Below are 15498 nucleotides of genomic sequence, written 5' to 3' on the forward strand. Positions count from 1 at the left end.
TACTAAGTTAGGGAATGAGAAATGTTAAGAACTGCTTTGAGCAGGAACTAATTAAATCCCATTTTGTAATGCTGGTGATGAAGGAGGAAGTGTAGTTTTTTTTTCCTATTGTATTGCTAGTGTAAACAATGCACTTAATGCATAATTCACGGGAATTAGGTTGCCTAAAATATAACTCGGCTGTCAAGTCCCCTTACATCTAGCTGTGTTAGCTTATCAGGTAGAAATGTCAGTTGTAGGCCCGGTTCTAGGAGCAGGTTATCCTGTTTACTTCCCTCCGGGGTAGTGAGGGATGACTCACAAAGCAAGGGGAAGTGACAAAAGTCAAGCCATGCAATGTAGACATGCTCTCACTATGCTCACTGGGAGGCGGCGTTGGCAGAGAAAACTGTATTAACAGCTACTAATGATGAGCCAAGAGCAGGTCACACCTGCACAGGTTATTGATTACCATATTTTTATTATTACTGTACTGTGAGAATAAATTGCAAAGCTCACTATGTACTGCAGGGGAGCTCATTTTATAAAAGAGGATAGTAATCTTTGGGGTCATCTTTGACACCTCTTCTCTACACATCCAAAACACTGCTAAAACATGTTTATTTCTCAATAACATCATCAAAATCTCTCCCTTTCTTTGAACATGCAACTAAAAAAAAACAAACTTACCTCTCTCTTCATCTCCCACTTAGAATACTGCAACCTGGCCCTCACGGGTTTCCCAGTGAGTCATCTCTATCCAATATGTCTCTTCAAAATTCAGCTGCGCAACTTCTCTTTTTGCAAGTCATTAGCTTGTCTCCCTGTCTGCTAACACATACAGTTCAGATTTCTCTCAGTGTATTTATTCAGCAGCTCCTCACCACCTCTGCTTTCTCTCCATCCCTCCTTGTGAACTTCGCTCACCAGGCAAGTCACTCTTAGCGGTTCCCTTCTACGCCTTCACCAGTTCCTGATGCTGCCCTTTTCACCTTGCTGTTTTACTTGGAACAGTCTTTCTGATGTAACCCCCTGAGCCAGCTTCCCTTCACAAGACCCCCAAAGACTGCAACCTCTATTAGGGCTTAAAGTGCAACATTTCCTGTCGTGGGTGGGTGGGGGGAGAATTATCTTAGGCCCTGAGCATTGTCCGGTAGTGAATTCAACATTCAAGTCTCTTGTATTCAGTACTAATAAATCACTCTGGAAGCATTGATGATTTCCAGCTTAACTTTTACTAATTAAAGATGGGAAATTTGATCAAATCATTCAATTATGAGTTCTACAGTGGGAGAACGATCAGACCCAACAGTTTTTTTTTGTGCTGGACAGAAAGATACTAAGAAGGGGGGAAGTGATGATCACGCAATGGTCCTTTGTGCCATTAAGTGCGCGCGTTTGCAAGAAAATTCTAGATTATTCAGCTACTGATCGGGTTTGACTTGACTGCATCGGATGTCGTAATCCCATTAGTGTCCACACAAAACCTCAGTTAGGGCTTAAGGGGTAGATTTTAAGACCTGCGCGCGGGCGTACATGTGCACGCGCTACGCAGTGCGCACACATGTATGCCCACTTTTATAACATGCATGCACATGTTATAAAATCGGGGGTCGGCGCGTGCAAGGGTGTGCACAATTGTGCACCTTGCGCGCGCCAAGCTGCACTGCCTTCCCTCATTCCCCTACCTCCCCCACCCCTTTCCCCCCTACCCATTTCTTGTTTTTTCTTTTATTTCAAAACTTGAAGTAAGTTGTGCGTGCCGGCCAACTGCCGGAAAATGGCTACTGTGCCGGGAGCCTCTGACCACCAGACTGCCCCGCCCCTTTTTTGCAAGTCCCGGGACTTACACGCGTCCCAGAACTTTACGCGTGTCACAGGGCCTTTTGAAAATAGGCCCGGCGCTCGTAACATTTTGAAAATCCGGCCCTAAGTGTGTAAGTCTCTTGTATACAGCACTAATAATAGTTTCCAGGTGTAAGTGTGACAGAGAGAGAATTGGTCCAAGAGAGAGAATTGGTCCAGGAGACAGAATAGGGAATGAGAAACTGGATATCATCAGCGTAGATTTTAAAGTTAATGCCTAATCCATCAAGAAGATGGCATAGAGAGAGGAGGTATATATTAAAAAGTGTAGCCGAAAGAGAAGAGCCTTGAGGGACGCCAGTATCCGTGAAATACCAAGACGAACTAGAATTACTGATATAGATATTTTTGTGGACGATTGGATAAGTAGGATTTAAACCATTGTAAGGCGGGATTACTGCTGCCAATATGCTGCAAATTGTTAAAGAGAATGTCATGGTTTATGGTGTTGAAAGCTGCTGAGATGTCTAAGAATACTGCTATATAGTTGGTGTTGGAGTCAAAGCTGCGAAAGATTGTGTCAAATGAGGATAATAGAAAGATCTCTGTACTGTGCCCTTTACAGAATCCGTGTTGGTTAGGGTGTAATAAGTTATGTTTGTCGAGGTATTCAGAGAGTTGGTGAAGGACTACCGATTCTATGAATTTTGCTAGAGAGGGGAGAAAGGCAATAGGATTGTAGTTCGAAAGATGAAATGGATCAGAGGTTTTCTTTTTAGGAACTGGGAGAATGGAAATCTGTTTCAAAATGTCGGGGAAAGCATCCAGTTGTTATCGATGAATTGATTATTTTAACAAGATACGGAGAGATGTGTTCGTTTATGAGTTTTAGTAAGTGTCCGTGACATGGATTATAGGGGCTGCTAGAGGGTTTTGTCTTTGATATGATTCGAGATACGGTTTCATGACTAATTTCAGAAAAATTTAAGAGGGAAGTGTGGAGTGTGGAATTGGTAGATGGACAGATTTGGCAGAAATAGGTTTATTTTGAAAATGTTGAGCTAATTTATTGCAGAAATCATTTGTTATATGATCAGATTGATTAGAGTGGGGAATAGTTAATGTTTTAACAATACTAAATAGTGTGCGTGGATTATCATTTGCTGAGTTAATCTTTACGGCATAAAAAGTTGTGTGTTTTTGTGTTCGGTTGAATTATTTTTTGTATTTATGTAAATAGGAATGGTATGCATTTTTGCGTTCTTGAGTAGGGTTTTTTCGCCAGTGTCGTTCTAAGCGTCTTAAATTTCTTTTCATGGAGTATAAGGGTTTGGTAAACCAGACAGATTTTGGTTTTGTAGATTTCTTTATGCGTGTAGTTACAGGGGCTATGGTATTTAAACAATTTTCAATGGAAGTATTCCAAGTTTGTACTAACTGATTAGTGTCTGTTGCTGATGGGGAAGAAGTAAATTTATAAAACACTCTGGATCTATCCTTTTTTGGACAGGTACAGTATTTATGGTGTCACTAGAGCAGGAAGTGGAATGTGATGGTTTTAATAGTTCTTGTAGCTGGATAAATGGTGGTCGGACCATGGAATTGGGGAGATAGTGTAGGTGAAGCTGAGGATAGTGGTGTTATAAAACGCCTGATCTAGTGTATTTCCTTTTTTTATGGGTAGGTTCAATAATTAGTTGGGTTAGACTGAGGCCTAAAAGTGCTTCTGATAGAAATGTTACTGTAGGAGGAGTAGAGTTAGAATTGGAGATTAAAATTGCGAGCAGTGATGGTATGAGATAGGGTAATAGGAAGTGTGGTAATGACTTCAAGAAATGGTGATAAATCATGATTGAGAAATCCAGGTGGACAGTAGACAATACAAAATTTTAGTTTAGAGGTGGTGACTAGCATTATTTCAAAATGATCATGAGTGAATTTTGCATGCCCAGTCTCCCAGTTTTGCAATGTCCTCTTGCAATTTCTCACAGTCCTCTTGTGATTTAATAACTGAATAATTTTGTGTTATCTGCAAATTTGATCACCTCACTTGTTGTTTCCATTTCCAGATGATTTATAAATATGTTAAAACGTAGGAGCCCCAGTACAGCTCCCTGTGGCACTCCACTATTCTCCTTTTTCTTTTGGGAAAATTTACCATTTAGCCCTACTCTCTGTTTTCTATCTTTTAATCACTTGGCAATCCGCAATAGGATACTACCCCCATCCCATGACTTTTTAAATACTTTCTGGAAAATCCACATACACTATTATCAATTGGCTCACATTTATCCATATGTGTTTTGGGTTTTTTTTATTTTCTCTTTATTGATTTTTTTTTAACAATACAAAGCAAACACACACTTTGCACAGAAAGTCAGCAATCTTGCCATAATTACATCTAACTTCAGAGGAAATCTCAAAATATAAATAAAATTTAACCACAATTTGTGTTGGAGGGGGGGTGGATAAGATTTTAAGGGAGAGAATAAAGAAATAATAATAGATCAAATATCAGTAATTTTTTTGCAGGCATGAATACATTTATCCTTCATTACGATTATCTGAGACATTCAAAGGGTACTCTTTAGGGGAGGATGTTAACAAGCCCCTTTTTCTAGTATCTAGAAACATTCTTAATTGTTCTGGAGCAAAGAAAATAAAGACATCTTTATTATATGTGACCACGCACTTGCACGGATACCTTAGAAGAAACTTAGCTCCAATTGTATTTCATTCCTGTCTCATCGACAGAAAGGCTTTCCTCCTCTCTTGTGTTATTTTGGCCATATCGGGAATATTTGGACAGGTTGTCCCAGAAAATTTTCACCTAAATGTTGAAAGTAGTATCTCATCATCAGACTTACATCACTCTCAATAATTAAAAAAACCCAGCAATGTCGATCTATCTATTATTTCAAGTGAGGACTAGATATTGGGAATCTGACAGAGTTCTTGGAGTCGCCATATGTTTCTTTATGCCCTCAAAAAAATAGCAAATTTGTGAGGCAAGACTTCTCTTGGCTAAATCCATGTTGGCTTTGTCCCATTAAACTATGCCTTTTTATATATTCCACAGTTTTGTTGCTTATGATAGTTTCTGCACCCTTTCTACTTTTCCATACCCCGGCCTCCTTCTTGGAGGCCCGAGCATCCTTTTTTGAGAAAACTAAACAAAACAGGAGACAGCATAGTGCCATGCTGCCCCTACAAGTGATAACTAAAATGGTGGCATGGGTTTATATACTCTGGGGACTCAGCATTCCAGTCTCCCACATGGGGGAGCTACAACCCATAATAATAATATTCTTGTTCCCCCTGTGACAAATGGAACAATCCTTTAGGCTGTCTACACTGAGTTGGTGCTTTGTGCTTCCTCACTGGTCTTATTCAAATCCAGTCTAAAAACCCACCTTTTTGAGGCTGCTTTTAAATTTTAACCCCCTGTTTTTCCTGATCAAAGCCTTGTTGATTTGAATCATTTTCTTTATAAATGAAATTCCTAAAGTCTCTCTTGATCTGTATGTTTGTCTTGACTAGATTGTAAGCTCTTTAAAGAAGGGACTGTCTACATGTATTTGTACAGTGCTGTTGTAGTACTATAAGACTGATGATTAGGAGTACTTTTAGTAATTTCCTTATGATGTCCACTAACTGTTCTTACCAATGTGCTGCTTTCAAAATGCCAGGTTTTGGACCGGCCTGGTGACTCACTGGCAAGTACTACACATTGCCATGCAGAGGACAAGGGTTCGATGCCTGGGCCAGGTTTTTTCCCAGATCAACCAGGCAGGGCTGACCCTAGTGAGGGTGCAGAGTCCAGGGTAAATAAGCCTGATCTGCCCCCCCCCCCTACCCCGGGAAAGGCATGTCATTGTTCTCCTCCCTTCCCCACTCAGATGCACACCGCTAACTTAGAAGCATCCACCAAGTCATTGTGGCAACCAGCCCCACTGGAGAAGGAGGTGGGGAGAGATTAGAGAGGGAGGTAGCAGCATTAGGCAGCTAGTGAACCCAGAAGTATTGTAGACAGCTTGTGCCACATTGGCTCTGTTCTGCTGGCTTTCTGGATGACTGTGTGGGGCCCTCGAATGCGCAGGGCCCAATGTAATCGCTCTGGTTCATACCCCTACTCCTCTCCTTCGAGGGTGGCCTTGCAGCCAAGGCTGGGGATGCTGTGAAGGTAGTGTTCACAGCCATGCGGGGTGGCAGGGGCAGTCTCAGTGCTTGGGGAACAGTGACACCCAGTGGCCAGACCCAGGGTGCATAATTACAATATTCAGGAGAGAGCCCTAGCCTATGGCTCCCAACCAAGGATCATTGCTGGATTGACTGGGCTGACTGGATTTGTGAGGGGAAAGGAGTATAGAAAATGGAGAATAATGCCAGATAGTTGCAAGCGAAGACTCATGGAGATGGCCATTTCTGACTGAGCCAGAACTCCAGAGAAGTTGGAGAAAACTGCCAGTCCAAAAAAAAAAAAAAAATCTACCAAATTCTGGTGCTAGCCATGAATGACATTGTCAGAGTTTGGGAAGATAAGCTTTGTGGGACAGAATTACTAACAGACTTCAATGTTAAGGTGGCAATTTTTTTTTTTAATGCATATATTGATGCTTTTTTTCCTTTCCAGGTCCGTTCAGCACTCCAGTGCCATTCCTCCAGAGCATCCCCATGTACCCCTGCAGCGTGAGCAATTCTGGAGCCGAGAAACGCAAACACTCCACTGCCTTCCCAGAAGGCAGCTTCCTGGAGCCAGCACCTGGAACTGTCAGTAGCCAGTACATAAGCCAGGGGGCTTCCGCTGGCGAGGGTCAGTCTGCACAACCCATGGTGCCTTGTAGCTCCACACAGCATGTAGTAGGACTACCCAGCGGCCCACAACCAGTCCACTCCAGTTCTGTCTTCAACCCATCTCACTACCCTAATACCACATCATCTCAGCAGTCTGTGCTCTCCCAGTATGGCGGGCGCAAAATTCTTGTCTGCTCGGTGGACAACTGTTATTGTTCCTCTGTGTCCAATCACAGTGGGCACCAACCCTACCCCAGGTCCAGCCACTTTCCGTGGACAGTGTCCTCACAAGAGTACTCGCACCCACTCCCTCCCGCTCCCTCCGTACCTCAGTCACTTCCAGGACTCGCAGTCAGAGATTGGATTGACGCTTCCCAGCAGCATGGGCGCCAGGATTTTTATAGGGTCTATGGTCAGCCTTCCACAAAACACTATGTCACCAGTTAACCGTGAAACAAAATGCAGTCTCGTTAATTATGCATTCAGAGACCAACCCAACTACTCTCCCTCCTCTCCTCTGGGCTTTTTTTACTTCTCAAATCAGAACAAAATGAAATTCAGTTCATTTATGGTTTTTGATGTCAAAATGAGTATCTTCTGTGTTTAGATTATTTTTTTCTTTGCCTCTCTTCCAGGAACAGAGAAAAACCAATGCATATTTTACTCCCTAGCTACTGTATGTAGTTTTTATTTACATGCAACCACTATGTTCATTTGGAAAAGGACAACATATTCTTACTCCTTTTTAACGTGGGTCTCTCCTCGCCAACTCCTTTTTGTTCCCACCGCCACCTTTCTTCAATCTCTGATTTTGTAAGAAGCAAATCCCATACGTTATTTTTGAAACGGGGTTTTTGAGTTAAAAGGCCACTTATCATTCAGACTGAAATCATGTTTTATTTGCTATTAGAAGTCTGTAAATACATAATGGCAGGAAACAATGCACCAAAAAAAAAAAAGAAGGGGAAAAGACACTTCAGCAGATTTATTAGCAGGGGTGCTGCCATGCTTGTTCCTTCCTGGGTTTTGATAATGCAACTTCCGGTAACAGGCACTTTGTAGAAAATGTGATTTCCTGTTTGAAGGTGTGGAGGTATTTATTCTGAAAGCAATTTTAGAACACACAAGTGTTCAAATAAATGTGGTAACTTAATGGCAAAGACTTCTCCTCCTCCTCGTCCGTCCTTGTGTGGGGGGGGAGGGGAGGCTGGGGGGAGGGGAGCCATGTACTTGAATAGGAGAAAGAGACTATTCTATATTTTTCAGGTGTTGGAAGTTATCTGACTTGACATGCAGGGATCAGGAAAAGAAGTGTTTGAAAGAAACACGTGCTCTTTGTAAATAAATAAAGAAGAAATACAGGGTATTTGTTTTATAACTGTAATTCTGTATCGTTAACATTTTAAAATCCGTAAGAGGTAAACATGAGTTCTTCACCTTTAAAATAATGTATGGACCAAGTGTAGAAATGGTAAGATGATTCATGTGTGTATGTATAATATATTATACACACACAAAACCTCTTCAATGGTAAATGGTCTTTTAGCTTAAAATTAGAGTAATTTCTTAAACTTAATTTTAAAATATTTTAGAACATTCCAAATCTGATACATGTAAGAAAAAGTGCAATTCAAAATTTCCTTTGCTACTAGTGTTTTTATTTGCAGATTGACCTTATAATTATTCTTCTCCTTTTTTTTTATTGGATTTTTATTTTTAATCTGGCGTGCCACAACCATAGCGGTAAAGAAACAAAACTGTATGTATATGTACATATATATATGGTGTAACTAAAGTCCAAGCACTTTTTTTTTTCTTTTTCTGACGAAGCATTAATTAATAAATCTTGTAATGCCATATTGTAACACGACAGCAATAAGACGTGGAAGTGTGTGTTTCATGGACAACTGTCACACAGAGAGCAGCATGCGCCAGGCTGTATGGACTAAGCCTGGGTAGCAGTGCGATGGGCTTTATAGTGGGGTAAGGGAAAGGGATCCATAGTTCTTTGGTCCGAGCTTGGAAAGGCAGAGTCGGTGGGAGATGTCCCTCCCACCTATGAGAAATATACTTCAGAATTATGTTGACTCTGAAGGGATGACTTGCTTAAATCTTCCTCCCCCCACCTCCTTGCATACTCTTATTGGGTAAAGATGAGTTGCTGACCTTCCCCCAAATGACAAAATGATCAACACTGGTCTTAGGAAAAGGAGAAGCTGTAGCTTTTTCCTAATTGCTCAGCTGTTTGTATCTCATAGGGGAAAAGAATTGCCTGGTTGGCTCCCTCCCCCCCAACATTGTTCACTTCTTTATTCATAGATTAGGGAGTCAGAGCTTGGATTTAGCAACAAGGGTCTCTCTCTCCCCCCCACGCACCCCAATATCTAGAGGTAGATATATGACAGACTCAGCCCGGTACATGTGGTCCTTCTCAAGTTGTTTCCTGCCCAAAGTGGGCTTTCTTCAAATAAATTCCTGAAACGCATTCTGACTTCAAATTGGCAAACTATGCATAGAGTGCTAGACTGGGGAGGGAAGGAGAGCTTAAGGCGTTGAAGGAAGATATTATTATTTGTCCTACATTTCCCTCTAGAAACCAAAATCTCTAATTGCTCATGTAGTGAGGAGCGGTTTTAAAGTTGAGCCACTCGTTTAGAAAGAGTGATCTGTTGGGAGAGTTTCTCCTTATGGTGGTGTTGCTATGGGCAACTTGGCAGGAACTTTGATTTCAGATGTAGGTTGTTTTGGGTTTGTTTTTTTTTAATGAAACATTGGGGGTTTTTTTACAAGCATATTCTTCAGGCTGCCAGACTTGGGTGTACCTGGATCAAATTGCTTACGTTAATAAGACCTGAGCTTTAGATTGAAAAGGAGGGGTGGCGGAAGGTTTGCAAGTGAATCTACAAAGTGCTTTGGTATACCCTCACAGTCAGAGAAGCCTTGACTGGCGGAAAATTTCAACATGGCTCATGTTTAATAAATTATGTCTCAATGCAGCGGAAAGACTGTTTCAGTTGTAGACAGGAAGTACCTTCCAAAGTAGAATTTGGTCACAAGCTTTATAATAAGTCCTGTGTGAGAAGCCTATTAATTTTAGTGTGTATTCTCTCATGTTTCTGCGATGACAGCGGCCACACCTCAAAGACTGCTTAAATGGGATCATTGAGAGTTTAGTGCAGGGGTGCTCATGGTGCACTGTATCCATCGGTGCCCTCACACATTGGCCAGCCACACAGTGTTCAGGGGATGGAAGGCCATCTGGTAGCTGTGGGATCTGACCTAGCAGAGCAGCTGTGGGCCGCAGAATCCTCCTCAACTTATCCCTAATAAAGAAGGAAAAGTGTCGATTATTGCAGGTGGGCGAGGAGCTGGCTGTATCTGAGCAGTCTTCCCTCTACGTGTCTCTGTGGTATAAAAAAACCAGCGTCACCAGCCTGGGCACGGCATGAGTGCTAATCCAATTTGAACTATTCTAGGCTGCCATGGCCACCACTTGTTGGGTCTACTACAGTTGTGCTGCTCTCTCTCCGCCCTGGGCAGGGTGGAGAAGGGAGCTCTGTGTAATGTGTGGGCAGGGGGATGGGGGAGAATCTCATCCCTTCATTGTGAAACTTTGTCAAAGGGTCATGTGTACCCACAAGCCTCAAGTCTTCTAAACTTTTGTACAAAAAGAAAACCTGGGGGAGGGCAGGGAGGGGAAGATGTTGAGGGAATTAAATTGTAAATTGAAAAAAGGTTTAAATAACTCTGACAGATTTTTTTGTTTTGTTTAAGTTTTTCTTCTCCTTTCTTTACATTTAAAACTAGCAGGTTATGCAGGACTTATCTTCGTAATCTGGATTTCATGTCACTTTATCAATATTCTTTAAATAAACATGTATACACAACAATGGCATTTTCTGGTTTTGCTTCTTTACATAAAAGAAAAGGTTCTTGATAGTATTTCTCTGCCTGTATGCATCTCGTTCATTTTTAAGCTTTGTTCCTGGCACTTGGACTCATAAGGAAGCTGTTGAGACTAGAAGGAAGTGCTGTGGTCTTGAGAGCGCTGCACTACCCCCATCTTTACTGTTGGTGCAATAAAAGGTGTCCTCACAAGCGAGAGCAATTCCAGTTTTCCGCAGGACCAATCCAGCTACTTGACCTCTGCACTGCAACCATCTTAAATAGAAAGAATCTTTTCTTTTTCACTTGCCTTTCCGCCATGACGTAAATCCAGAAAAATTGACACTGGTTCGTATTTCCATTCATTCACAGAGCAAGCCCAAGCCTTTGGGTGGGGGATGATCTGACCTTTGTTTTCACCAGTAGAAATCTAATACCACGTGCTTTTATGAGTAACATATTAAAAGGTTTACATCTTCCGAGCTTTGTTACGCAGGAAGATGATCCATTTTCTAAATGATTGAGCAGTAGACTTAGCTTTCTTTTTAAAGAGAAATAACCGCTTTAGGTTTACTGGGATGTTTCTTGCTCTTGGGAGAGAGGTGTGTACTGCTACCTACTTTTTCCAGCACTTGGAAAATTGAGCAAATGTGTCTATACTGTTTGGCCATGGTGAGCTGATCCATTTTGCAAAGGTTGTGCTGCAGCAGAACCTAAGCCACCAGGCTTACTTCTTAAAACATGTATATTCTAGAGGCTGCAACATGGACATAGGTTTCTTTTTATGGGGGAGATGCATTGTAGTTTCGCCAAAGTTACTTTGTACCAAATCTACAAAAATGTGTAATGTTTCACAGTTGATTAACCCTTTCTGCATTGCTCAGCCTCCCTGGTCAGGTGTCATGGTAGAATCTTGAGGCATCACACAGTTCAAGGCACCTTGTAATCAGAATCACAGTATATAATGCCTGACACTGTTCGCTGTGAAATGGAAATGCAGTGACTATTACCAGGAATCCCATAAACACTACTACTAAGATCCCCAAATAGCACATGGTTTGCAGGGCCAGTTTAAGGCTTGCCCCACTGCATTATGTAGTTTTCTTTTTATTCTCAAGTCCTGCTGTCCCCCCAAGAAAAACCACAGAGGTTTTTCTTGGGGGGACAATGCAATGGGGAGACATGCAATGGGACAATGGGACAATGCAATGGGGAGACAGTGCAATGGGATGAAAAACTCCTGGTTTCATTCTTTTATTGTAAATCGCTTTGGCTTGCATAAGATACACGATCAACCTAGAATTAAAGTAAACTTCTGTCTGTGACCCAGAGCTGCCTGCCTATGTCTCTGAGGGCTTCTGTTCGGTGATGTCTGGTTCTAGGGAGGCTTTGTTCTGAATTCTCTAGTGCAAATGGTATTTGTGGTACTTTTGATCTATTTCTGTAGGATTTTCTTTCAGGTGGTCTGTTTGGATGCACTCATGATCTTTAAGATGCGGTTACTGCCGTATTTCACAATAAGCTAGGTAACTATACAAACATAAAACATTTTATCTGGTGCTCTGTCTACCTAAAAAGGGCTGAGGAAAATAACAGATGTGCAGGCTCAAGATATTTTTTTTTCAGGTTTTTCTTTCAGGGAGGTTTGGTTTTTGTTTGGTTTGTTTAAACTTTTTTTTTCGGTTCAGTTTCTTTGCTGAACAAAAAAAAACCAAAAACCCCAAAACAAAAAAATCAAAATGGGCCTCCCAGAAACCCTCTAACCCCAACCCCCAGAAAAAAAACCAAAACAAAACATGAGCCTTGGGGCCAAGCCAGGGCCTTGCCAGAACCTTTGACTTCAGATCAGCCTAAATATACTTGGGGCCTAGGCCTACCCATCTTGGCTTAGCTGAGCCTTCCCAAGCCCCTCAAAACCCCTTCCACCCCCTACACAATCAACAGGTCTGGGGCATCCCAGCTCCCACTTAGTTCTTTTGTGGGGGGGTTTAGTAGCATTGTAAAAGGCAGAAGTACTGGCCACTTGCCCTTGCTCGCTCTGGTATTTAAAAATGGCTCCAGCCATTCTAAGACAGTGCCAAAGTGATGTCACTTTGCTGCCTGTCTCAGGTGCGGCCAAACAAACCTAGCTGTACAGCCCTTTCTAAATACTGAAGACAGGGTAGGGGCGAGTGGGTGTCAACTGCCCTTTGTAATATTGCTGGACCTCCACAGAAGGGGTAAGTGGGAGCCGGGAAGGTCCCCATTCCTGTTGATTTTTTAAGGGGGTGGGAAGGGAGTCCTGTGTGAATTTAGGCTAATGGGAGGAGTTTTGGAGGGGCACAGGGAGGCTCTGCCTGGGCACCAACCCTGAGGTTTTTGTTGGAGTGGGAGGGGGATCTGAGGGCTTCTGGAAGGCCTTTTTCCCTCCTCATGAAAATGAAAATACCTGAAAATTTGGGGGTATTTTTGTGAGAGGCCATTTTTTGTTTGATTCATTTGGAGCAAAGCAAAAATGCCGTCATTCGTCCCAATTTTCCTAGTAAATAAAGTAACCATTGTCGGGCACACCAGGTAGCTTAATGAAATTGTTTTACTTGGTGTCCCAATGAAAGTTTCATGGTGGAATTAAAACATAAGCTTATTGATGAACGCTAAAATTATTTGTTAACCTATATAGTGTTCTTGTCAATGGTTAATTTATTGATATATTCAAGCCAAAAATACCTAGCTAGGGTTTGCTTTGAGAGAGAGGATTTTAGAACCACATTAGCAAATCCTTGCAGTTACTTAGTCAAAATGTGATCCCTAAACTCTAGATCTGGGGAAGGCAACTCCAGTCCTGGACTGTAACAAGTCCAGAGTTGCCTTCTGCTCTACAGGTCGACCACATTCTGAAAAAAGAGCCACAAACAAGCCAGAGTTTCAGGATATTCACAATGAATGTGCATGAGATAGACAGGGACCTTAAACTATGGCTAAGTCATTTCTCAGATTTGAAGAAACTACACTGAAATTTTCATAGGGTCAATACTAGGGTTACACTGTAGCAAAATACAGTTGTAGGTTGACTAAATGAGGCATTTTTTGTCAATGTAATTTATGGAGTGATTTAAAAAGATACATTTGTGTTAACGAATATTACAATTTTGCCACAAGTTTTCTTGCAAATATCTATGCCTTCATTGTCTTGTTTGCTGTTACCAGTTAATATCATTCAGATATTAACCTAGGATCCAAGCATGAGGGGAAGGCCAATGTTCCAGAAAGGCCCTTTCCAGTAATAAAGTTACGATACAAAAGCCTGTCAGCAATAATAGACAGAGTAATATGCCTCTGGTAACCTAGAATTCAGACATGGTTTTTTGTGATTGCATTCCAACGATCAGGAAAATTGAATACTAATTAGATTTTTGGGTGGATCTTTATTACTGTGAAATTAAACAGCGTTCCTCATCTGATGTCATTGTTCTTGGCATCTCAAATATACCTGCATTCAGTTAGAGGTCACATGCCAACATAGTCTTGTGTACTTTGTCACCAATATTGCTCCCAGGAATTCAAGTCATTTGCAGGGAATAATGAAGGCCTGTAACCCAGTGCCAGTACATTTCAGTCTATGCAAAAGAGCGACTTTTATCATTGTTGCATAGCAAAAGTTTCACTTTAAATTTCGAAAGACAGGTGAGTAGAATATAAAGGCCTCAGAAAAGGGTGCAGGAGTCCAAGATCTAAGACCCTGCACACAGTAATCACTCAACATTCCTAACTGGTATTGTTTTCAGTATTCACGTTTTCCAGCTTCCATGTGAGTGGTGATGTCACTTCCTGCAATCTTATATTTATTTGATATCCATTTACAAGCTAGTCTCAAGGTGGATAATGGTCAGATTTTAATAATGAATTTACATTATACTTGCATCACAGTTTACAATAGCATGGGGACAAATGAGCAGAAGATGTAACAATTGTGGGTCTGATAGGTGAGGAGACAAGCAGTTAAATTAATCATGTTAGTTGGGCTTACTGATATAAAAATTATTTCTATGTAGTTACATTACTGTTGTCTTATCCAAATAAACTTCTAAAAGTCAGGCTCTTTAAAACAACCTTACTGTTCATAAGAATAAAACATTCTAATAGTGCGGATACCGTCCGTGAAGTGGTACATTTTATGAGGTTTTTTGGAAAACCTGAAAAGCGATCGATTAAACTGAGTTTTGGAGAAATGCAGGAATTATGGAATTGTCTCTTTCAGATACAAAATGCATGCATCCATCTTATCTTGGTCTGCCTGAAACCCCATGGCTTGTATCCTATATATATCACAGAAACATTTATCAAACTTCAGGAAAGCTTAGGTGTTCCAGTTGACCAGTTCACATGCAACAGCCTAAAGCTTCCCCAATGTCATACAATTTCTGTCTTTATACCCCTTTGAGTTGGGGGTTTTGCAGAATGCATTGAATAGTTCAAACTTACTGATGGTCATTTAACCCATTTTATGCATATTTCCCAACTGCATGATATGAGTGTAAGCTAACAGGCCAATCTGGTAGATACAGTAGGGAAGTAAAATATTATTCTAAGTACAACCTAATCATGTAGTTATTTAATGGTTTAAAATTTTCTGATACAACTGTGGGGAAATGTGGACAGGCTCAAGTCAGCCCTTAACTGATTTCCAGGTTACTCTGTGCTGGTGTGGCAGGGGTGGTTGTATCATGAGGTAGGGTGAAAGTGCCCCTCAAAATTCTGCCATGGTGCTTCACCCCCACCTTCAGGCCCATTAGGGGGACATCTCATGATGCGCCTGTGAGTCCCCACCCCTCACGGGCAGGAAAGGAACTGAGGCAGAATGATTTTGATTACGTGCCCTTGGGGTTCCCACCCCCCGCGGGCAGAAGGCACGAACAGCAATGTTAACGATGACTGCTTTTGGAGTTCCCAAGTTGGTGAGGAGTTGAGAGCTGAGGTGAGGTGAGGCAATGAAGTGAAGGGGAGAGAGAACTTCTCCCTTTTCCCCTTCCTCTCATTCAGCTCAGTTCCCTATTC

The 15498-nt window shown here is 41.6% G+C and overlaps 1 protein-coding gene across 3 annotated transcripts in view; it reads left to right on the top strand.

Annotated features, from left to right (window-relative positions):
• TRIM8 (tripartite motif containing 8) overlaps positions 1-10469 on the top strand; it is a 127800-nt gene extending 117331 nt beyond the window's left edge. For all 3 annotated transcript variants that reach the window (XM_029610272.1, XM_029610271.1, XM_029610273.1), the window contains exon 7: positions 6419-10469. In XM_029610272.1, coding sequence (XP_029466132.1) covers positions 6419-7026 — 608 coding nt within the window. In that variant the 3' untranslated portion in view covers positions 7027-10469. The remainder of the gene's footprint in view (positions 1-6418) is intronic.
• The last annotated feature ends 5029 nt before the right edge of the window (positions 10470-15498 follow it).

This window comes from Rhinatrema bivittatum, chromosome 7, assembly GCF_901001135.1.
Source record: "Rhinatrema bivittatum chromosome 7, aRhiBiv1.1, whole genome shotgun sequence".
Taxonomy (NCBI): Eukaryota; Metazoa; Chordata; class Amphibia; order Gymnophiona; family Rhinatrematidae; genus Rhinatrema; species Rhinatrema bivittatum.